The sequence below is a fragment of the Fusarium tjaetaba genome (genome assembly GCF_013396195.1).
Source record: "Fusarium tjaetaba strain NRRL 66243 chromosome Unknown NRRL66243_c0000028, whole genome shotgun sequence".
NCBI classification, from domain to species: Eukaryota; Fungi; Ascomycota; class Sordariomycetes; order Hypocreales; family Nectriaceae; genus Fusarium; species Fusarium tjaetaba.
In genome coordinates, this window is record NW_023501224.1 from 102067 (window position 1) to 125230 (window position 23164).

General features: G+C 48.4%; 10 protein-coding genes across 10 annotated transcripts; 4 read left to right on the forward strand and 6 right to left on the reverse strand.

The window, feature by feature from the left end:
• Positions 1-583: 583 nt before the first annotated feature.
• FTJAE_1514 (branched-chain-amino-acid aminotransferase) lies at positions 584-1546 on the reverse strand (the record flags this gene model as incomplete). The annotated part of the gene is made up of 1 exon (XM_037347612.1): positions 584-1546. The coding sequence occupies one exon, from the start codon at positions 1544-1546 to the stop codon at positions 584-586; it is 963 nt and encodes a 320-aa protein (XP_037211366.1).
• A 1261-nt stretch (positions 1547-2807) lies between these two features.
• Positions 2808-4523, reverse strand: FTJAE_1515 (uncharacterized protein; the record flags this gene model as incomplete). The annotated part of the gene is made up of 5 exons (XM_037347613.1): positions 2808-2832; positions 2898-3263; positions 3331-3458; positions 3505-3782; positions 3833-4523. The coding sequence occupies 5 exons, from the start codon at positions 4521-4523 to the stop codon at positions 2808-2810; spliced, it is 1488 nt and encodes a 495-aa protein (XP_037211367.1).
• Positions 4524-4992: 469 nt separating this feature from the next.
• Positions 4993-5695, reverse strand: FTJAE_1516 (uncharacterized protein; the record flags this gene model as incomplete). Its single annotated transcript, XM_037347614.1, has 3 exons — positions 4993-5356; positions 5403-5579; positions 5634-5695. The coding sequence occupies 3 exons, from the start codon at positions 5693-5695 to the stop codon at positions 4993-4995; spliced, it is 603 nt and encodes a 200-aa protein (XP_037211368.1).
• A 532-nt stretch (positions 5696-6227) lies between these two features.
• FTJAE_1517 (monoamine oxidase N) lies at positions 6228-7936 on the forward strand (the record flags this gene model as incomplete). The annotated part of the gene is made up of 5 exons (XM_037347615.1): positions 6228-6411; positions 6459-6527; positions 6574-6720; positions 6778-7637; positions 7688-7936. The coding sequence occupies 5 exons, from the start codon at positions 6228-6230 to the stop codon at positions 7934-7936; spliced, it is 1509 nt and encodes a 502-aa protein (XP_037211369.1).
• A 106-nt stretch (positions 7937-8042) lies between these two features.
• On the reverse strand, positions 8043-14235 carry FTJAE_1518 (calcium-independent phospholipase; the record flags this gene model as incomplete). The annotated part of the gene is made up of 8 exons (XM_037347616.1): positions 8043-8690; positions 8763-8839; positions 9212-11025; positions 11077-11322; positions 11372-11972; positions 12030-12623; positions 12682-13687; positions 13957-14235. The coding sequence occupies 8 exons, from the start codon at positions 14233-14235 to the stop codon at positions 8043-8045; spliced, it is 5265 nt and encodes a 1754-aa protein (XP_037211370.1).
• A 552-nt stretch (positions 14236-14787) lies between these two features.
• On the forward strand, positions 14788-15590 carry FTJAE_1519 (acetyltransferase; the record flags this gene model as incomplete). Its single annotated transcript, XM_037347617.1, has 3 exons — positions 14788-14888; positions 14945-15181; positions 15230-15590. 3 exons carry the CDS (start codon positions 14788-14790, stop codon positions 15588-15590), a joined length of 699 nt encoding a protein of 232 aa, XP_037211371.1.
• Positions 15591-15750: 160 nt separating this feature from the next.
• On the reverse strand, positions 15751-16164 carry FTJAE_1520 (endoribonuclease l-psp family; the record flags this gene model as incomplete). Its single annotated transcript, XM_037347619.1, has 1 exon — positions 15751-16164. The coding sequence occupies one exon, from the start codon at positions 16162-16164 to the stop codon at positions 15751-15753; it is 414 nt and encodes a 137-aa protein (XP_037211372.1).
• Positions 16165-16676: 512 nt separating this feature from the next.
• FTJAE_1521 (beta-lactamase) lies at positions 16677-17513 on the forward strand (the record flags this gene model as incomplete). Its single annotated transcript, XM_037347620.1, has 2 exons — positions 16677-17082; positions 17134-17513. 2 exons carry the CDS (start codon positions 16677-16679, stop codon positions 17511-17513), a joined length of 786 nt encoding a protein of 261 aa, XP_037211373.1.
• A 230-nt stretch (positions 17514-17743) lies between these two features.
• On the forward strand, positions 17744-19846 carry FTJAE_1522 (uncharacterized protein; the record flags this gene model as incomplete). The annotated part of the gene is made up of 7 exons (XM_037347621.1): positions 17744-18017; positions 18376-18419; positions 18479-18487; positions 18609-18803; positions 18853-19108; positions 19205-19713; positions 19775-19846. The coding sequence occupies 7 exons, from the start codon at positions 17744-17746 to the stop codon at positions 19844-19846; spliced, it is 1359 nt and encodes a 452-aa protein (XP_037211374.1).
• A 52-nt stretch (positions 19847-19898) lies between these two features.
• FTJAE_1523 (aaa family atpase) lies at positions 19899-22992 on the reverse strand (the record flags this gene model as incomplete). Its single annotated transcript, XM_037347622.1, has 4 exons — positions 19899-20379; positions 20426-21409; positions 21821-22231; positions 22277-22992. The coding sequence occupies 4 exons, from the start codon at positions 22990-22992 to the stop codon at positions 19899-19901; spliced, it is 2592 nt and encodes an 863-aa protein (XP_037211375.1).
• Between the last annotated feature and the right edge of the window lie 172 nt (positions 22993-23164).

Below are 23164 nucleotides of genomic sequence, written 5' to 3' on the forward strand. Positions count from 1 at the left end.
CACATCGTCCCATCACTAATACCAAGAGTGACCAACCTGCACTAGACTAAGACCAGAATAAGACTTCGCCTATCTTGGCCTTGAACTGATTCGGCAACGTGAGTTGGACCTGAAACCTTATCAGCGGAGCTCGTTGGTGCTGCTTTCGATAGACTTGAGTCTGGGGTAATTACGGATACTGACCGGCAATGTTGACAAGGCCTGGTCATGGGACGCCTGAGGTATTGACATGAGGTGATGTTTTCTGTTACAAGATTCTATTCTTGACAAGCTTGTCTCGGTTCGATGTGTCCAAATTGCGACAAAGCCCAACGACCGTTTCTGATATCTACGGAACTATGATTAATTGATGGTAGAAGTTTATGATACCTCCACGAAATAAAAGTTCGGTCCCGAACTCGAATCAAGTGACTTTTCAATCTTGCAAGTATCATCGCCCAAGGAGCCAGAGACCTATAGTGAGTTTCTTAAGAAACAACTGATGCCCTTCCTCAGTAAATACGATTCACTGAAACTCAGTATTGATGAAGATTAAAATGCGTTTTATTTAATGTCAGAATTAACAACTCTCTCAAACAATGCCCTAGTAATCAATCTTAAAGCTATACTCATCCTCCCAGTGCATAGCCCAGTAACGATCCCAGATAGCCTTCGTAATAGGTCCAACCTTGCCATCATTCACAGGCTTATCATCCAGAGTAGTGATGGGCATAATACCACCAGCAGTTGGGCACATCAAAATCTCGTCAGCCTGATACGCCGCCTCAACCGGAACATGCTCAATTCGAGTCTCGTATCCACAAGATCGAGCAGCGTCAATGACACTTTTCCTTGTAATTCCCTGCAATACTCCCCGATCAGGTGTGTACAGCACACCATTCTTGATTATAACAACGTTGAAGCCTGAACCTTCGGTGAGGTTGGCATCGCCGTCAGTCAGGAAGGGATAAGTGGCGCCACGGTCGTTGGCCTCGAATAAGCCGCGGACAAGATCACCCCACTGGAGATTCTTAATGGTGGGATCAATAGAGCCAGGTGGAACACGTCGTACGGTTCGCGCAACAATCGCACGACCGCCATGATACTGATCCTCGGGGTCCATGACCCAAACATATGGCTGAATGAACATGTACAGGTTATTATTCAGCAACTCCTCCGGCTTCGCACCCCTCACACCCTTAAGACCACGAGTAACAATCAATTCAACGAACGCATCCTTGATCTCACTCTTGGCGACCATCTCAACGAGGATCTTCTTGATCTCGTCGCGGGGGATGGGGAAGCGAAGCCTCATCTTCTTGCAGCTGGCCTCGAGACGATCGAGGTGGTCGCCGAGGCGGAAGAAGCGGCCGTCCCAGACGGAGGGCACGTCGTAGGTCAGGTCGCTGTGCATGAAACCCTGGTCGAGGAGGGGTATGCGGGCGGACTGCAGGGGGACGAGCTCGCCTTCGACCCAGGCGATGCCTTGGGAGAGGATATTGGTGCTTGCTTGGAGGGTGGCTTGTCGCTTGGCGTAGCCGGCGAATACCTCGTCCATAGTTGCCATTTTGTTGTGTGTTGTGATGGGAGTGTTTGTTTTGGTGGATGGTGAGATTGATGATTGAAATGATGTATTTGGTTGGTGAGATGGACTGATCTGATACGATTAAACCTGTGCTTTTGTAGATGTTACAGAGGTCTACAGATGCTCCTAAATCTGTGGTTTGTGATACCCCGAGCATCCATAGAGAATGGTACTCTCCAAGTCTCGACACAGTAGTTACTCAATCGCGTAATTCCTCTTTGGGTAATACCGCACCCCCGCAACCAACCGGGTTGCCACCAGCCCAATGGCGCACCTCTTGGAACCCCCCAAATCGGTTGCCATTCATGAATAATTACCTTATCGCGTTGCAGAGTGTGCTGAGAGGAATTATTGCTGACTGCTTTTGCAGTTGCGGCAGTAAAATCAAGTTACCCGAAAGGATAACGATACGCGAAGACCACTGACTCGTGACTTAACCGCTACATAGGTAAAGGCACGTATGTAGAACATGAACATCCGATAAGAAATCTTCGGGTAATTCCACCGCAAAGATTAAGTGGCGCCATTGGGTTCCCTACGCTATGTCTTGTCCTTGCTCATTAGGCAGAGAAACGCAAATGCGGAATCGACCAAGCATCTACGCCTTGCAACAGATCAACGTGGTGACAATGGACATGATATGAGTTCCTCATCTCGGACTTGTTCAGAGACTTTTAGATCTGTCGTACTTCTTTTAACAGAATAACATGTATGGCGGGAGAATATAAGAGACAGTTCTGGCTCAGTTCCCCAGCAGATATGACTCTATTCGGAAGATAGAAAATGCCAATTGCAGTAAAAAGTGCGAGTACTATATATACATCTCAAATCTCTGCCATGATTCAAATTGTGAACGTCCATTTTCCCAACCCGACATTCACATGTTGTTTGTCACAGCTAGCCATCCCTCCCAACGCCAACATGACACCATAAACAGACTACAAACGCCATAAAACCTCACCCAAATAAATACTGCCTCCCCTCGCCAGAGTTAACATTCGACCGACTCTTCTGATCAATAACAGACCCCCACCACGAATCCACCGCCTCATCAGCCCAAACCTCCTCCAGCAGCGTATTCGCCGTCAAGAACATATCATACCTCGTCCGTTCATTCCACCAACTACAATACGTCCTCGCCGCCTGTCTCAAGTGCTCATCCCCCGTCTCACACCCCGCTAGAAAAACGGGAAGAAGGAGTTGTTTCTGCAGCATGGACCTATAAGAACAAGACGTAACATGATTAAGCGTCTTGCGCGCCAGGAAGCCTAATATCGAGGGGGCGGGCTGATCGCGCTGCCATTTGAACACGCGCCCGATGTAGATTAATAACCCGTATCTCCATGCTTCGGCGCAGTGGTGTAAGTCTTCTTTGTAGTGTGCTACATCGCCTATATCGCAGCCTGTAGTGTCTGAGACGAGTTGGTCTGGGATGTCTCCGTACTCTGGGTCTGTCCACTCGCGTATTTCTTTCTCCACGTTGAGAACGTGCTCCATGTCGAATTTTGCACAGGTCATGTTGCTTATGAGCTCGAATTCTCGTGCGTAGGATCCGAGGCGGATAATGTGGCGGAATAAGGCTTCGGGACAGCCTGATACGCTGTAGAAGGTCTCGTCGCTTGTTTTGTCGTGGTTGAAGAGTTGAAGAGGCTGATTATCGTGGATTCGGAGAGGACGCATCCTTGGCGGCTTGTGAGGGCTAGAGTGACGTCCCACCTGCGACAGTCAGTATTCGGGTTGGGTAGATGGTGTTTAGTGGTATTTACCAGACTAGCATCTCAATGCGTGCTTGCATTCGAGGCGTCTTCTTCATGTTACAGAATTCGGCAGCTTGTATCATTTTATGCGCTCGTTTGAGATACCAAGTCCAAGGACCATGAGCAGATGTTGCGCACTGGAGATATTAGTATCCGACTACATGTAGCTTCGTGCAGACTTACATCAAGTGTCATGAGGATCAACACCGCGTCCAAGAAAGTCGCTTCAATCGGTGACGCCTGCGACACGCCTTCCATGTCTTTGAGCATCTGGAGAGCCTTCTTCTTATGCATCTTGGCCTCTCCGGCGCAAGATCCCGTATCTCGATTGATGTGTTTGTAAGAGAGAGCGAGGATGCAATGTAAGAGAAGTTGTGAGCCCCGACCTGTTTCGGCGTCGAATCGGAATGGATTGGCGGCAAAGTCGTGGGTCAGAGGCATGACGCAAAACTCTTGGTCATCTAATGCGGTCAGGTAATGATACTACAGGAGTTGCAGTACTGATACGTACATCGAGTCAGTAGCTGCGCAATGGTGTCGCTAATGTTGCTCGGCGCCGCGTGAGAGTTGAGCAATGGCAAGACGGGCTCTTCAATTGCTTGCGCCTGTGCATCTGTAGCAAACTCTCCCGCTGTACCGTCGGTTTCATTTGGCAATTGAGGCCCGATGAAGTGATTCTCAGGCGAGTTGTCGGTAGATGATGAGTCGCCCAGTTGAATGAGAGGGATGTCAGGCCCAAAATAAATGGGCAGTTGGCCATTGACTTGATCAAAAGGCGCCATGAACGAGGGACCTGTATCTATGAAAGGGTTCATAAGACTTGAATATGTCCAGTCGATATCACTTCCGCTGTTCATACCCTCTCCCATCATCATATCGTGATCAAACGGATTGGCATTCTCGTGAGGAATCACTGGCGTCGTTGCAAGAGGAGCCTGCGCCTCTGTTTCTGTCGCTTCTACCGCTGGGGGCGTAGTATTCTCACCACTCTTATCCTGACCTTCGCTATTGCCATCCGCCGACTTTGGCGGCGTCGCAGGCTCAGCAGCAACAGCTTCACTCTGCGGTTTCGTCGCTGCTTGCTTCGATCGTGTTGTCGGTCCGACGAAGTCAATCGATCCAGGTGCTGTCCCATCACGACGTCTCCTCTTGCGACTGAATGCGCCGACGAACTTGAACTCTCGAGGTTTGACCGCTGACATTTCTCTAACAAAGGCTGGTATCAGAGTGTAGCACACAGAAGTGAAGGTATGAATGAGGGGAAGGGTTCAGAAAGCTTTCCAAGCTTGGGGAGAAGGAAGAAACTTGGACCCATCCCTCATCATGACACTAAAAACGCCCCCGCCCACGGGGAATCACAACCGTTACAGTGCGTATCTTATTGGCGAATGTTCACTGGCTATTTGGAGATAAACTTGATGAGCAGGGGAGAAACCCTGATGAATCTACGTGTCGCCAAATTTCTATGCATTAGAGAGGTTCCGATTGGTCATGGGACGAGTCATTGAGCGTACAGCGTCATAACCTCGCGATGTCAGCTTGGAGTTTAGTTACAGTCGCTATAAGCTGTCTTATCACATGCTTCATCATCATGGCAATTCTTGAATCTCAGTTCATTCATTTGCCAAGTTATCCGTTCATTCATCTCATGATTCAACTAAATCAGCTAATCTAATTGTATAGACCACCATTGGCAGAAAGAACAGAACCCGTCGTCCACTTTGCATCATCCGTGCAAAGGAACGCAACCAAAGGCGCAATATCACTAACCTCACCAACACGCGCCGCAGCAGGCGTAGAGTCAATCAGAGGTTGCATATCCTTGAGGAACTGCTCATCACTCTGGAACCATTGATCTGTAGCGATAGGACCAGGGTTCACACAGTTTACTGTGATGCCGTGTGACTGACCAAGCTCTTTGGCCCAGACACGAACGAGAGCTTCGTCAGCTGCCTTGGTAGCGGCGTAGACTGTCTGTCCAGCGACTCCGAGACGGGCACCTTCCACGGAACCAAACTTACTTGTGAATGAGGATCTCAATCTTGCCAGTTGAGCTGATCTTGAGCGCAGCATCAATCAACTTAGGAATCTCAGCAGTCTGGCTGACATCGGCCTGGACAACAATAGCTTTTGTGCCATTGGCCTCAATCTCCTGAGCGACCTTCTCAGCTCGCTCTCTGCTGCCGTCCGACACGTAGTTGACCACCACGTTGGCACCTTGCTTGCCAAGCAGGATAGCAATGCCGGCACCAAGGCCACTGAGATGTGTTAGTCAAGCAGTTCACTCACCTGAGGTTGCCGGGGTAACTTACCGAGACGCGCCAGTGACGATGGCAGCCTTGCCAGTGAGCTCGAGACCAGTAAAGTCAGGCATATTTGCTTAAGAATAAAAGTACACTAAAGTTATGCGGGTGGTGTGTTGCGGTGTGATATGATACGGTATAGCTCAGATATGGTCTGACTCTTTCAACGAGCTGTGGTTCGAGATTTTATGAACAAACGCTGAGTGTCTACGCCATGATTATCATGACCGTGGATACGGAAGTTGACGTGACTACCCAATGTGGTATTAAGACATCGGAGACTCCGCTGAAGCCTCTTTATGTGCGGAGCTCTCGTTACTATCCAAATAGGAATTAAGGACAGCTTCAACCCCGCAGAGTCCACGATAGGAAATAGTGTCAACTTTGTGATGGGGCCAATTGTGGAATTTGCCGGGTTGGAGATGGCTTGAGAAACTACTACTGATTGGAGTAGCTTTGACAGTGCAAACAAGCTAGATAAGGCTAAGGCAGGTTTATCGCCATCCAAGCTAGACTCTAGTTACCTTCAAGCTTTCAACTTCGAATCCTGCAACTCCAAGTCTTTCTCCATTCTTTGTCAATTAGTCACTCGGTTTGTACAGTATGACGCCCAAGACTAAAGACGGCCATATCTGGGAGCCTCACACTGGCTTTCAGAAAGGACTCGAGAGAGACGCTGTTATCTCGCCTCAGCGATCCATTTCTTCTGCCAACAAAGTCTACGATGTTATTGTCATTGGAGCTGGATATGCTGGTCTAGCGGCGGCTCGTGACCTCAGTCAATTGAGTATGTGACAGCCAATTTGTCCACCGAACAGCTCTGACGTTTTGCAGATCATTCTGTCCTACTGCTAGAAGCACGAGATCGAATTGGCGGCAGGACATATACTGCCAAGAAAGATGGTAAGAAGGATCTCAGTATATCACAAGGCTTGACTGACACTTTAAGGATTTCTCTATGAGATGGGAGGAACTTGGGTCACTCACCATATGGGCTACTTGTTTAGAGAAATGACGCGATACAACATGGACCGTGATCTCATTACTACGGGAAGTCCGGACATGCACAAAGGGTATTACACTATCGATGTACCAGGTATGATCACAACTAACCTCAGTTTCACTCCATATTGCTGACGTGAGATGAACATAGGTGCTACACCGCGCAAGCTCAGCCACAAGGAAGCCGGCGCAATGCAAGCCAAAGCCTGGGACATGTTCGTCAACGTCGACGGCCAATTCGGTCGTACCATCTGCCCCCTCCCCCACGCCCAGCTTGACAATCCCATCGTCGATCGATCTACCGTTGAGAAGTGGGATCAACTATCCTGCCACGACCGCTTCGAAGAGATCAAGCATAAACTCACAACCGAAGAACAAGGTCTCTTGGTATCATTACTACTGCATATCTCGGGCGGAAGAATGAAAGAGTCGAGTCTCTGGGATATGATTCGTTCACATGCTTTACTAATGCATAGTTCTGATAACTTTGCTGATGTTTGGTTGAGATATAAGCTTCGACATGGCCAGACTGCACTTGCGAAGCGTATGTTTGAGGAGGCCACTGGGGATGGGCTGGAGCATGCTTTCTCCACGCAAGTCAAGTCGATCGCACAGGACTCATCTGGCGACGGTCCAGTGAGTGTGACCAGTAGCAATGACGATGTCTTCCGGGCGAAGAAGATTATCAACACCATTCCTCTCAACGTCTTGAAGGATATCGAGTTCTCTCCTCCACTGACACAACGTCGACAAGACGCCATCAACATTGGCCATGTAAATCAGATGACCAAGGTTCACGCTGATGTGAGTAACAAAGAACTTGAGAGGTGGAATGGTATGAAGTTCCCTGGTCTTCTCATGTACGGCTATGGCGATGGCGTACTGCCGAATGGCGATGTCCACGTCGTTGCCTTCGGTGCAGATGAACGCGAAACATTTATACCCGAGAATAATGCAGCGCAGACCATTGAAGCTCTTAACAAGACCCATCCCATGGATGTCAAGAGACTGGTTAGTAGCACATCCACTATTGCTGAGTATTGGTCACTAACGATAAGAAGATGCTGCATAATTGGGCAACGGATCCTTTCTCAAAGGGAGGTCCTGCCTGGTGGCAGCCAGGTTACATGTCAAAATACCAGGACGAACTTCAGAGTCGACACGGTAATGTCTTTTTTGCTTCGGCTGACTGGGCCCATGGCTGGAGAGCTGCTATCGACGGCGCTTTGGAGCAAGGTTGTTTGAATGCGCAGGTTGCTCATCGCGAAGTCGTTGCTTCGAAGAAAAAGGCTATCAGTAGTAGACTTTGATCAGCACATCGTTGCCTTTCATTAACACCATTGTTCAGAGTGCCGTAAGAGCCGGAGTTCAATCTAAATTAATTATGTGTTGTAATGTGAACGGGTAGAAAGGAATTCACGTTGTATCCTTAATCCCGTTTATGATCTCACCTAGTGCCCTCTGACACTCGTCCGACCACTCCATAGGCAGTTCACTAACTGTTTTCTCATCCTTACCCTGAATCCTCTCTAGTTTCCGCATAAAGAGCTTCTCCAGTCTCTCAGAAACGGCAGGGAACTTATGCCCCTGGGCCAGATTATGAAATGCCCTCTTCATGTTGTTGTAGTCTTTGAAATAGTTGTCCTTCTCATCCAAGAGCCAGCTGCAAGCCATCAGAAATGCCGCAAGGCCTGATGCAGCAGCTGTGGCAATAGAACTACCAGATTCGTGCAGGTTTGTCTTGCCTTCGGTGACGGAAAAGGGCACATTAGATCCAGGGAGGAGGAAATCAACTTTCTCAACCTTGACCCATGCCATGGCGTCACCCGTATTGCTCGCGCTTCCAATCCTGATGCAACCTCCAAAGTCACCTGGATAGCAGTTGTGATCATTCGTCATACTACCCTGGTCACTTGTTGAACAGAACATGACGATGTTGTGGTTGCTTGCCCGTCGGACAGCTTGTTGAAGACTCTCCATCTCGGGATTTCCCGGCACAGGGGTCTCGATTGTCCAGCTTATCGATATTATATCGACGCCACAGTCTGTGGCCCATCGTACGGCCTATGGATCACAGAAATTCGTCGTTAGAGCTCAGAACTAAGGAACATCATCAAGGGATCAATGGCCTCTCACCTGGGCAGCAGAACCGGCGGTGATATGTCGTAGCGAAACCGTTACAGTGCGTATCTTAGTGGCGAAGCGAATGATCACTGGGTATTTGGAGATAAAGAATAGTCATTACTAACTCCATCCTAATCCTAATATTATTTATTATTCCAGCTCATGAATTATCTGTTGATTATTATTTTCAATAAAATCAGCAAATACACCACCTCTATCAAATAAAGCCAAGGCATATCGTCTAAACATCTCGCAGCCGACATCAAGCGTAAAGATATTATCTTCAGACTGCGGTGGCGTCGAGCCCCGCCCCAACATCTTCTCGTTAGCTAGTCTTGTTTGTTTCAATAAACTTGTTAGCTCTGTTGCAAGCGCTCTCCGATCTGTAAAGATGCCTGAGAAAAGTGCTGCTGTTCTGAACATCTCTGTATGGATCGTGGCGCTTTTTGGTTCCAACAGACCCAACAGACTCCTTTCGCGGGATCGGTCATTGATGCCCTGAACAGTAACCTTGATATCCTCCTCGAAACACCAATCCACTGTCCCGCAATAGGGACATAAACGTTTGTAGGAGAATGGATTGTAGTATTTGCAACCAGATCGACAGTCGAGCAGGGTAATTGGATGATCCCTAACGGTCTCGATATCTGTCTGCGAGGGATCAGAAATAGAGACACCGATAGTAATCTGCCAAACCATGTCAATGAACTGCATTTCGAGTTCGGTGATGTATGTGTGACTTACTCGCAGGTGGTGCGTAATCTGCATGCCGCGCAAAGTACAGCTCGCACGCAAGTGATATTTCTCGTTTTGGTCCATCCCCTTGCAAGTAGGCAAATAGACGTCGTCGTACAATATGGAAAGTGGACCAGGCTTGGGACCAACCGGCTTATAAGTCACCAGATCTGATCCTTCTGACAAATTGCTCACCCTTTCGAATATGGCTATTTCACGGGGAGGAACTGTGCATGTGTTTCGACCATCTGGTGTCCAATACTCCTCCGTTTGGATGATAGAGCACTTAAATTTAAGCATTCTTGCAGACGTAATAGATGGCCCAAAAGCGATCAAGACCGGTATCTTGTCGCCGAAGAAGAACTGGCTGTGTTTGATCCAGATTCTGTATGGGAAGGTGATACGTCCGGAGCATAAGCCCCATCGCGTTATGGCTTCTTGATTGAAAGTCCGATTCCTTATTACAGGGACCTCTTTGACTAGTTCAATATCATGGCTAGAACCACTAGTCTCATAAAACGTTAGAGTGGCCTTGAGGAGCCACGTAAGCGAACCGTGACCGAGACGCGCGGTGGGCAATCTGTCGTTTGCCAAGGTGAACTGAAACGGGTAGCAGTACAAGCCACCTGGGAAGCTTTTGCTGTTTGCGGGCTCAGCTTGGGTAGAGGCTTTACTTGAGGGCGCGCTACTGGACACAAGATACTGACAGTCACTTCCGTATGGCGCTCCTTGTCGACTCTCTGTAGTCTGAAAGAGGGCTGTGCTTTGAACTTCGAGTTCTTCTTGAAACTGTTCAGAACGAGTTGGTGGGATGTCTGGTGGTAACCAATTGGCTCTTTGGACGGCGCGAAGTGTCAGGGTGATGGCCTCGACTTGTACACGGTCCTTGACCCTTAGCCGCAACGTCCCTCGAACTCCTGGTGCGACGCCACTAGCTGCCGGGATAAATACCGCGGGATTGAGAAGACATATCTCCAAGGCCAGTCCGGGATTGACTGACTTCATTGGTTCATCTATCGTGAAGCCGGTCAACGGAATATAGCCAATTTCGTTGCTGACCACCTCAGGAGCTTGGGAAGCTAGCTCATCACGACTACGCAAGGTATGTCGATAGCTATTGTGCTGATCTTGTGCAATCCAGTTGCCTAAAAGGTCTGGACTCTGCGGGATATACTGTGGGACTGGGACAGGGTCAACGATCTGGTACTCGGGCTCGCCTCTCCCCTCAACGTTCTGTGGATCTATTCTCAATCCGAGAGGTCTCAACAAGAAATTCGCCACTCTGGAGCTTCTTTTCGGGGGTTGCAATGAGCTTGAACTAGACTGTTCAGCGTTACTCTGAACTTCATTGAGCTTGCTTCCTGTACTAGCCACGGCTGCCCGTTGACGATGATCTTGCTCCATGGCTATGCCTTCGCTAACCGTCTTGAGCTGGGCAACGATTTCTAAGGTCTGCTCGCTTCTGTAGCCGCAAATTCCCTCGGCAATTTCCAATGCAGACTCCAGAGCTTCTTTTGCAGCATCAAGATCTCCAACTCGCCTGCAACATTTAGCAAAACCGCAGAGCAGATACATCAAACGCCGGTCGTACGACTCAGATGATCTCGCATAGTTTATTGCAACTGAAAACAGTTCCTTGGCCTTGGCCGAATTCCCTGACGATAGATAAAGTGGAGCACTACAGGAGCAAAATGTATAGTAGTGTCGGGCAAATTTGCCGGTAGCAGGTTCCAGGTCCTCGCTTGGGACATGATTCTCGATGGAGTTCAGACACTTGTCGAATAGATGTAAGAACCCTCGGTTGGCATCAATTTGGCTTCCTTCTTCGGCCATGGTCCTTTTCAGGGTTATTTTTACTCCAATATTATGATAGTTGCATAACTTACTCTGAGGATTGTTTGACTGATTCTCTATGCCATGCCAGACCAAAAGAGGTCTTCATTATCCACTCAGCCCGTTGCTCTCCTATCGTAGCGAAACGCCACTGGCATACTGAGCCATGGAGTGTAATGCTCAGAATATTGCCATCAGCGCTCATTTGCCTTTTAGCCAAAAATACTCGGCAAATCTCATAAATAGCCAAATTGAGTTCGACGTCGTCGTTGAGCAAGGATTTCAACTGGCCCCAACAAGTCGGGTTGTCCGAACGTTCGTCATCTGTATAAATTTGCAGTCCCTGAATGAGAGATATTGGCAGGTTCCAGGGACCATATACAGCACATAACGTAAGCAAAAGACCTGCGTTGGGGCTTTTCGCTACGAGTGAGTGGTAGAGCTCGTCAAACATTTCAAATAGCGAGTCGCTCCTATTCCATAGCCAAATGCCCGGATCAACATTGAATCGCGCAAGCTGGTTGTACTTAGAGGCAAAGGTTTCCGCAAATGTTTTTAGTGGTACTATTCCCTCGTAGATAAGGATTCCAGCAAGCTCAAGTGCGAGTGGAAAGCCGTCGAGAGCTTTAGCTGTACGTACCACCGAATCAAGAACTTGAAAAAGTCAGTATCATTGATATGAACTTGATCAATGTAATGGCGAGTACAAACCTTGAGATGAATGTTCTTCTTGGCTCTCAAATGCTCGCCAGAGAATGAGGTTTTGGGAAGATACTGGATCTAGACGCTCAATGAGAATTTGCTTTGTCCGCATGGCTCTAGCAATTGCTTGATGTGTTGTTGTGATACAAAGAGAGCCGTGGTTCAAGGTATTGAAAGGGTCCAACAATCGCTTAGTAGCCATCGGAGCATCCGCTCTGTCAATGATGACGAGCCAGTCCTTTGCTGCGGTCGTTCGCAGCCACTCCATGACGAAGGAACGTAGCGACGTATATGAGTCTTGGACCTTCAGACCTGGAACTTTTCTCTGGATGTAGCTCGCGCAGGAATTCCAGGACTGCTCTGCAGTCAGTTCCGTGCTTGCATCGATCCATAATATTGCCGAGAAATTGTTTGCTTTGCGAGCAACGTATTCGCGAGCCAACTGGGTCTTGCCTGACCCGGAGATGCCACAAAGGATAACACTCTTGAGCGAGTCCGATGTGTGCTCAAGGCTGTTTTCGATCTTCAAGAGCTCATCTTCCCGTCCGAAGAAACGGTCTGTTCTTGTTGGGAGATCACATAGGATCATACCAGTTTGCAGCGCTACGTAAATAAAATATAAGCCAAATAATCCACGAGAGGAAGAAGAAACTGCACTAACCCATTGACTTTGGCGCGGCCTGTCCAGACCCGATACGGAGCAAAACTGCTTTTGCATATGCAGCAGCCATTGCTGCCGCAAAAGGCTGCCATTTCTTGTTCTTGTTCTCATCTGCATAATCGCACACCCCTCTGATAACACCTACAGGGACTCGGTTCATAATACCAGCCGCCTCCATTTCTAGACCTATAAGATTATAAGTATCCCTTAGGTGATCGCGCTTTTGGCTGTTTTTGGTTAATTTCTCCCCGGACCCGATAGAGCCATACCAGACGCGTGTTCGATTGCTTGATGGCCGCTGTTTTCGCTGCATAACTTTCCGAGCCCCTGCAGAACTTTCTGTGTAGTATAGTACATCCTCCTCTTGACCGGGATCTATGAAAGTACCACTAGAGTGGTGCTTGTTCTTGATACTTTCATAAAATGGTAGGAAGGCCTCAGTATCATTTAACGACATTTTGATACTGCCAATAGCGGACCTCACAACAGTTTCCACCGGAGCTAGGACACGCCTATCGTTCAAGAGCTGAAATCCATCAGCAGTTTCTTTCCCTAAATCATAGGCTATAAGACCAGCACTCTCAGGTGTGGAGAGTCCAACGAGGACATCCCCAAGTCGAATGTCAATTGGGGGATCCTTTTGATGATTAGGCAGGCCAGCAGCAACACCAACAAGCAAACCAAACCAGAGGTTAGGAAAGAACTTCTTGATCTGACTAGCGATAGCAGCAGCTGATCCAGTACCGTATTCCTGGCCTATCGGTAATGTCGCAATAATAATATTATGACCGTTGATATCACCAGCCTCAAAGACATAATCGTCTCCTCGACTAGTAGGAAACCGGCCCTCATGTTTGTGATCGAGCATGTGGAGAGCCGCTTGGGCCTCGATCTCGAGCGGCGCGATCCATGCGATAGTATATAACGCAGGGTCCAAGTCGGCCATAGTCGCCTTGGTATCACCTTTAAGGCTGGTGAGGAAGGATTCGACGCGAGGGATAAGGATCTTTTTTTCGGATTGAAAAACGATCTGATTGTAGGTTTACCCCTCTTGGTGATGTTGTGATGTTCTCGCAGCCTGATTTCAGGGATAGCAGTCCTGGAGCTGTATGTAGCTTACCTCACGTGACTGGGTGTTTCGATTCTCGCACTTTCCTTAACCAATAGAAAGGAAGGCAAGTCTTGGAGAGACGGAAACGCCGAAGCTTGCTCCGCAAGACCAAGAATAATAAGCCACTACACCGCACAAGCGACTATAAGCCCAAACACAGTCACTTGGGCACCTCCGTAGAGAAGACTCTGCCCAAAGCAACTGGCGTTCGAAACCCACGAGTTGGTGATGCTGAAGCCAAGTCCAAGGGTGCCCAGCAGATCGAAGGATCGTCTCATCACGGGGGCGTGGCCCTGAGCGAGGAGGATGTTGTCATCGACTGCATCAGGGCTCTTGCTGAAAGATTCGACATTTTCGACCCTGCCGACGTCAACGTCGTAGTTGTCTGTGACGTTGATGTCGGGCTTGTTGTCGGAGTTCTGGGCTTCTATGCTCTGAGCCATCGTGAACGGTGTGGGAGATGGTGATGAGTTGAGTGTCAGATTGAGTCAGGAACGTCAAGGTAATATACTTTTCGCTGTAGACTATTCTTAACGGCCAGGCTGGCTAGTCGGAATCACTACAGCCAAGCAAGACAGCAGCCAATAAAGGATCAGATACGTATCAAACGAACCTGTATCTCCCCCGCAATCTATCTCTCCGTTAATCAAGATTAGACCCCCCGAACGCGGGGGAAATCATGCAGCCCGTATCTTGGCATCAATCACCTCAAGAATCGACCTTTGCCGATAAGCTCTTCCTCTCGTGACGAGCTGGCACTGTGTGGGGTAGACTTGTTTTTCTTTGTGGGTCACGTCTTAATTCCATTTCTGGTAATAAGCCCTCACCTTCTCCACGTTTAAAAGATGAGACGTGTTTCTCCAACTTAACAGGTACCAGCTCCGTATCTACCTCGACAGTCAGACAGTATAACTTTCTTCTGAAGGATTCATATCGTTATCGCTTGCCGACTATCAGCCTTGTACGAATCACTGCCCAAAGCCACACTGCTCATCATGGCCAAGCAACAGAAAGATAATGAGATCATCGAGATCGCCAAAGGCCTCAAGGGTACACCATGGTGCGAAGAGTACGAGAAGATGATCTCTGGCATGCTGTGAGTACACTTTACACCTTAATACAACGCCAGTACATTTCCTAACCCTGGGCTAGCTACAACCCCCGGCACCCCGAGCTTCTGGACGGCCGCCACAGAGCGCGCGGTCTGGCGTACAAGTACAACAACATTGATCCCAGCGCTGGCACTCGCGAGGAGATCGACGACAAGCGGGCTCAGATGCTCTCGGAGATGCTCGGAAAGGTCGGCAAGGGAACGGACATTGAGACGCCTTTCATGCCTGACTACGGAAGTAATGTCTCCATCGGCGAGAACTGCTTCATGAACTTTGGGTGAGTCTACAACTCTGAGTGAGTGGAACAGTGACTAATATCTCTCAGCTTGACCATTCTAGATACCAGCCTCGTCATCATCGGCGACCGCGTCCAGATGGGTCCCAACGTACACATCTATACCGCGGGCCATGAGACGAGCGTTCTATCCAGGATCAAGTTCGTCGAGTTCGGACATCCCATCCGTATTGAAGACGACTGCTGGATCGGCGGTAACGTCGTCATTCTCCCTGGTGTAACCATTGGGCGAGGCTGCACTGTTGGCGCTGGGGCGGTGGTTACTAAGAGTCTGCCCGCTTACTCGATCGCCCTGGGCGCCCCTGCAAAGGTGGTCAAGACGATACAGAGTGTGGAGGAGGAGTTGGCGGATCCTAACAACCCTTACCGAAACATGCCTGATCGAGAATAGATAGCATTTGGTGTTTAGTACCGAAAATAGAAATGTTGCGTGGAATTTGTCATTGTCGGGTTTGGCATTTATTGACATGAGTGCATACCCGTTGTAGCTAGTTTATCTATCGCTGTCTTCCTTCTGTCTGTTGATCAGTCATGGCGTCCCCATAGCCCCTCTAGATAGCGATCGCCTCCGCTTGTACTTCAACATGCATCCCCGGATTAACTAGCCCAGCCACGACCACCGAGGTCAAGGTCGGAGTATGTCCCGGATACCGTTCTCGAAAGATGCTAAGCAGTGTTGCCTCATCCTCAGCTCGGGTAAAGTAAGCCACCAGCTTATGTGCTGAGCCGAGGCCTTTGGTAACACCTGCATTCTTGATTGCTGCATCAAGACAGTCAAACACGGCGTTGAACTCGGCTTCTATAGAGCTGGTGACGAGTTGTCCTGTTTTGATGTCTACCCCGACATGGCCTGTCGTAATGACGAGAGAGCCTGATAGTGGGATTGTGGCGGTGGTTGCGAGGGATGTGGAGCGGAGCATTTCTCCTACTGGGCCGGGGAGGAACTGATAACGGACTGAAGACATGTTGATAGTAAAATGGTAGTTTTGATTGCTGTTGAGGCTTGACTCTTGAAACTTGTTACTGCACGCGGAATTGGTGACGGCTGGGATTACACTGTAGAAAATTGCTGTTCGTTATCAATAGCTAGCTGAGACCCCGTTTTATCTGCAGTTATACTTACACGGTCTGTTGACTTGTATGTAAATGGTGTTTAGTCCCTGTAGCTTATCTCGCGTGTAGTCTAACTTTATTCCCAATTGGGTAATAATCTGAACTCCATTCTTGGTGCTCGATCCCCGCACCTAACTTGAGTCGCATCGTCCTCCGCTAAAAGCATCTACGGAACTAGTAAAGGCGTACTGCTACTGCTTCGGGATCTTCCTTAATCAGTACCAAGGACACGTTAAGACCAGATCGGCGAAGCTGTTCTTATACTCTGTATCTAGAGAGTCGAGCGCTTCCGGCCAAATGACTGCAAGCCCAAACCCGGAAGACCATCCGATAAAGACTATTCCGGATTCATACACCCTCAAACATGTCTGTACTATTACAGGATGCTCAGTCCAAGCTTCGTGGTATTATCGACGAGTACACGACTGGAGGCACCGAGAGCAAGATCCCAGGCCTCGTCTACTCCTCGTTCAGAAATGACGGCGAACCAATCTTTCAGCATTACTCTGGCTTGCGGGGGGTCACCTCAGAAAGCCCCATGTCAGAAGATACTATCTTCTTCATGGCATCTTTCACCAAATTGGCAACATCCGTCGCGTGCATGCAACTCGTTGAGCAAGGGAAGTTGCGCTTAGATGATGCTGATCAAGTCGAAGCCATCTGCCCTAAGCTACGGGACGTCAAGGTATTGACTCGAAGAAAAGACGGCAAACTTGAGCTTGCTGAGAAGGTTAGGAGAATCACTCTTCGAATGCTTATCACTCACACAGGTACGACCTGAATCCTTCTATGAAGGAATACCAGCACTGACAAATGACTAGCTGGTTTCGGCTATGCCTTTGAGGATGAGAAGCTGGCAGAGTTCAGTCGCCCAATTGGTTTCGATGACTTCTCTGGAGAAGCAATTGACACAGCAAATCTACCTCTGGTGAATCAGCCTGGTGAGACGTTTCAGTATGGCGTCTCGATGGACTGGGTTGGCGTGATGATCGAACGAACGTACAACAAGTCACTGGAGGATGTCTTTAAAGAGCACATCTTCAGGCCACTGGGCATGGACCATGTCACTTTCCATCCATCGGCGGAAGATAAGTCAAACCTGGCTTATATGCATCGCAGAAGCCCAAGTGGCAAGTTGAGTACTACAGATCACTTTTATCGACGTCCACTTCTTGCTCAGGATGGAGAGAAGGTTCCATGAGCTGGGGGTCATGGATGTTTTGGAAGACCAGCAGAGTTTGGGCGTAAGTTTAGCAGCCCTTGATTTTGCTTCTCGTCTCGCTCACTGTATTGCAGGAATTATATCATTACTGCTGAATGACGGACTGGATGCGAAATCAGGAGTTCGGCTACTCAAAGCTGAGACAGTCAATGGTACATTCATCTCTGCTGCAGGACACTCTAGTCTTGTACTGACATATCTTACGAGACATGTTCACCGATCAAATCCCCGATAAACCACGCTTCAGCAACATCAGCGTCCCCGTTGCTAAACCAGAACTGGCAAACCCAACTCCCTTAACGCCAATGCCAGATGATCACACCGAGGGCTGGGGTTTGTCATTTTCTATCAATCACTTCCCCGAGTCGACTGGCCGTGCAGCTGGTTCAGCATCTTGGGAAGGCCTGGCTAATCTCTTCTGGTTCGCTGATCGCAAGAACAATATCGGTGGGATTATTGCTAGTCAGATTCTTCCTTATGGCGGTGAGTCAATTAGATAAAGTGGAAAGGATACTTTGCTGACTTTGGGTTCAAGATGCTTTGGTGTTGGAGTGCTCGGAACGGGTGGAGACTTAGATATACAAGGCGTTGCAAGGCTAGACACAATTAGCGGGTGATTGTTAAAACTCCACCTACATATTACTCTTAGGCTTTGTAAATTCAATAGCTTATCATAAATACATTATCTTGTCTCGATCTACTGGCCCTTTTCTGCCTCGTGAGCCATGTCCCGTTTGATGTCCGTTCGCATGCCTCCGTTACATTGAAGACATCACCCGGTATCTCAAAAGCCCATAAAGTGACCTTTTGAGTCTCCTCTCATCCTCTTGTCGCTGTGAAGTCGTCCATACCCGATCTGGTAAAAAGTCACGAAGCGGGGTTGCGGTAAGTGCCGCCGTCTCTCAGCCTAACCTCACCTGGTGCTTGGCTATTACTTCAAACAGTACTTGGAGGTTAGTACCAGCGCATTTTGCTGCTTCCACTCTCTTCTCATACTACATAGCCAAGGCGGATAAACTGCCTGTAAACTGGAAATCGGATCGCGGTCTAGCTCATTGACATTTGACCTCTCAGTCGGAGCGTGACGCTCAGTTCAACGCCCTCATCGATGTCCTACACAGTGTCAAAAGCGACATATTCGATCCCTTCACCATTATCCGAACATACTATGAGTCTGCAGGTATTCAGATAGGCGTCGATATTTTGATTCCTCGTCGCCTCAAAAGCCACAGCCCTCCAGTCATTGTCAGGATCCACGGCGGATTTCTAGTATGCAAACGATAGTTTAGCATTAAACATTAAGCTGACTTTTTATCAGATCACCGGTTCCAGTTTGTTTCCGGCTTGGTTCTCCAAGTGGGTTCTTGACTTTGCTGAGGAGCAAGATGCCGTTATCATCAGTCCCAACTACAGACTACTCCCTGAGGTTAAGGGCCGGGATATCATTCATGACATGGGGAACTTCTGGAATTGGCTGCATTCTGGGGGTCCTTCTTCGCGTCATTTCGCAGCAATTGGGCAACAAAAGCTTCAATTAGACCTCATCAGAACGCTTGTCGTTGGCGAAAGTGCCGGTGAGCTCGAACCATCTAAACCCATGTAATGCATCATTTACTGACCTTCTGATCTTGTCGAAGGCGGTTACCTGGCTCTACAGTCTGTGCTGTCAGGCTTTGTGAGACCCAAGGCGATCATAGCCCTCTACCCAATGGTCGATATGAAAGAAGCTCACTTCACTGAGTCCTATACCAAGTCAATCGTTGGTGTACCAAACTATCCCAACGAAGATGTCAACAAGTTCCTTTCGGCCACCGTTGTCAAGCCTGCAATCACTGAGGCAGATCCACCCTTGAGACTTGATTCGGCAATGGCAGTTGTACACAATGGGCGGTATCTGGAGCTTCTCGGCGAGGACCCTGACTTGTTCATCCTTGATGGAATCAGGAGGGTGGCATTGACTTCCTCGAATTATGAGAAGTCTTTGTTTCCGCCTTTATTTCTGCTCCACGGCGAGGGAGATACCGCAGTGCCTATTGATGGCACCCGGAAGCTGGTGGATTGCCTGCAGCGGTTTGACCCAAGTACTCAGATCCATCTGGCTGTCAGGCCGGGAGACCATGGTTTTGACTTTAAAGCTACCATTGATGAGCATTGGTTGAGGGAGGGTTTGAATTTTATTGTGAGTCCATGGCTACATTGGCTAGATAGTAAAGTCTCATATAGACGACAATAACCCAAAGACTGTTCCTCCAGCGCTGTCCGAGATCTCGCTCAAGCTAGCTGTAGGCCCAGCGTTGAGGTTACGAGTGTAAGGTTTACTGAATAAATGGCATCATCTTCTATTTGACTACTACAAGCCATGTATTACTTGTGTCCTGACCATTTCCTTTTCCACTTCATATACTCATAAAACTCATCTCTTTCCGTTTCAAAATCCCCTTTCTCTGCAGATCCACTCTTCCCCGCCCTAGCCTCTTTGGCATCTATATCAGGTTCCTCATCAGTGTCAGTCTCAGAGTCGCTATCATCATTACTATCGTATTTCATAGCAGCAGCTTGCTTCTGAACGTGACGAGCTGGTTGAGGCATAGCCATCGGAACTACAGGGACGGCTGGGGTGCCTGCTCCCATCATGTACCCGTCGTGGCGCCATCCCTCTCGCTTTGCCATATCTGCATCCGTAGCTCCGAGTGTTTTGCTGAGGTATTCGTCAAACTGCATGAATCCTCGCGCCACTGCTTCAAACTGCTCTCTGCCTAGTGTCGGCTGAGGATCCCCTGGGGATTGGGTCATGCTTTGATGCTCTGCTAGGGCGATGGCTGTTTGAAATGCGTTCCGGATTTGGCTGTGGCAGTTAGCAGGTGAATACAAGATGTGACTGAAATACTGACCGCCCATTCCATGTCTCGTAGCTGTTTTTTTCCAAAGTTCGAAAATGCTTCTTTCCGAACTTGAGAATCTCTTTCTCCTTAATTTTGAAAGCATAGTACCCCTGTTTCATCTGCTCTGTCTTGGCTCTTCTAATAAACTTCTCGTACAACTTGCACGTAACGTCAAGGCTCAACTGGGGGTAAACCAAAGACATTTGAATCCTGGACCTGAATGCTGGATCGATAACACCAACGCGATTTGTCGTCAAAAAGAGGATTCCAGCGTAATACTCCAAGCTTCGAAGGAATACACTTGTGACGGCATTATGGCGCAAGTCGCTGCGGGTGCGTTTGGCGAGGAATATATCGGCTTCGTCCAGAAGTAGGACACAACCCCATTTGTGAGCCAATTCAAAGTGGTTTTGCAGGTTATGCTCAACATCAGCAGCAGTTTCTCCAATGTCACCGCAAGTAATTGGAAACAGAGGCCGTTTTGTATCGTCAGCGACGCATTCGGCTGTCGACGTCTTTCCAACACCGGGTGGTCCATGTAGCAAAATGACAAGTCCACTGCCCTTTCCTTGAACAAGGTCTAGCACAGATCCGATGCTCGGCTTTTCAGGACTAGAAGATAGTGGTGATTTTTCTTTCTCATGGGTGGTAACTAATGCCTGGACGGTTGTTTTGTGGTTATCCGGTAAGACCAAATCATCGAAGCTGTTTCGGAAAATAACGTCTTGCAGATCGTCAGATCTTATCGTGACCCATTGCCTCGAGCGTAAAACAAACGCATGAACATATGGCCTCATGATCATGAGATGCTCATCTGTTAGATCTTCCAATGTAAGCGGCTGTAGGATATAACCTTTCTTCTTGAGGAATTCTTGAGCATCGACATCGTCCAGCTCCAAGTCGTTGAAGATAACATCGCTTCCACAGCATGAATAATTGTACTCATCGAGATGCTTACACCACGGCCATTCCAGCACCTCTCTCTTATCGTTTCTTGTGAAGTCGTCCCGTGTAATGCCAGAATCAGGCCGTCATTGCGATCTCATGTTCATCGCAATCGTCATATCGACAACAACCTCGGCGTCCAGGTTTACTGACGGTTCATCAACCGTTTTCCCTACAGCTCTCTTGTGGCAGAATGGGCTGCTTGCGACTTGTGAAAAGTTCCTGCCGCCTTCAAGGAACCTGTTTCGTAGAGTATCTGCATTTGGGTCGAATTTGAGGGGGTAAAGAAGCAATGACAAGATGGGCTGTCGACCGTGGAACTTTCTGATGGAGAATCGTTCCAGACTCGGGACAAAGGACGATCCATTAATTCCCAAGCTAATACAATCTATAAAAAAGCCATTCACTGGAGTCCGGTATTCTTCTTCCTTAGTAGCCCTGAAGATCAAAGGTTCTCACCCGCCAGCCACATTCACAACCATTCGGGCATAAGCTGGATTTGCTTTAGCAACAACAATATCTCCTCTCTCAAACAGATGTCTCAGATCGGCGTACTCGATTTCAACAGCCTTTCCATCTCTGATTTGTCGCCTAAGATCAAAGGTTGGCCGGAGATCTGTATCGAGAAATGTAACCAATAATTCGAGATCCTTCAGGAGATCCTTGGCGTCAAACTGTCGCTGGTCTAGGTCGTACTCCTTTTTGCCCCTCTTCTTCTTCTCCGGATTATTCTCAGAGTCATCTTTCTCTTCCTGTTTTACTTTGGCCTCTACATCAGGCACGCTTTTCCTAATAGCTGCTTCGTGCTTGATGAAGAACTTGAAGGGCCGAAGAAACGTCATGCCGCTGTAGACCGTCTCCCCATCTATTCTATCTTCTTTCACTCGGGAAAGCACTTGGGTGGCTGTCACCTACTCAAGGCGAAACATAAGCGGACGAGATCTTATTCTGAGTCTCTCCGGATTAAACTGGATAAGTCCTTCGGGTGTGATGTCAGAGTCATTACCCATATTGTGTGAAGCATTCTCATCCTTGGTCGGTTTAGTGACTACTGCTTCTGCCAATTTGACCTCTAAAGCTGGTTGCTGAGATATCGGAAGAAGGATGATGTCGTTGTTGAGTGCAAACTCATAGGGATTGGATCTCTTCAGCTTGTGCAGATGGATAGGAAGTTTGTCCTTCGGTTTCTTGAAATCATGGTCGTCTCCCAGCTCGTAAACTCTGTTTTTCAAATCCTTGACCTCTTTCTCAAGCTCTTCGATCCTCATAGTTGTAAAATTGTGGTGTATGGCTGCTTGCTGCGATCGCATTGTGAGCTGTCCAAGCCGACGATTCTTTTCGAGTAATCCTTTGCAGAGACTCCTATACATGGACGTTTCAGCGGCATTCGCGACATCTTCAGTATTCTCATAAATCCTTTCAGTAGTGAACAGCTTATTCATCTCGGCCAGGCGAACCAATGCTTCCTGGAGAAGGTCGAATTCAGAGGTCTTGTCTGGCTTTTCTTGCTCAACATGATCTGGTATCTCAGGTTGTGTAGTCGGGGCGTCCATAGTTTCCTCCGCTTTCAGGACTGCGTCTGGGGGGAGTAAAGGGCTCGTCTGGATTGGTTGAGCAACCTCTGGTGGCATCTTGATAGAGAATATGCGAGCTAAGCCCTTTTGTTGTTCTGGAATGAGTATGGGATATTGGCGAGTTAATCTTATTTGCAGTTGAGATTTGTGGCTGAGAGCGTATTCCGGCCGAGAACCTAGAGTTGATGGATAAAAGCTTGAAATTAGTCGAGATTTGAGTGCGGGATCA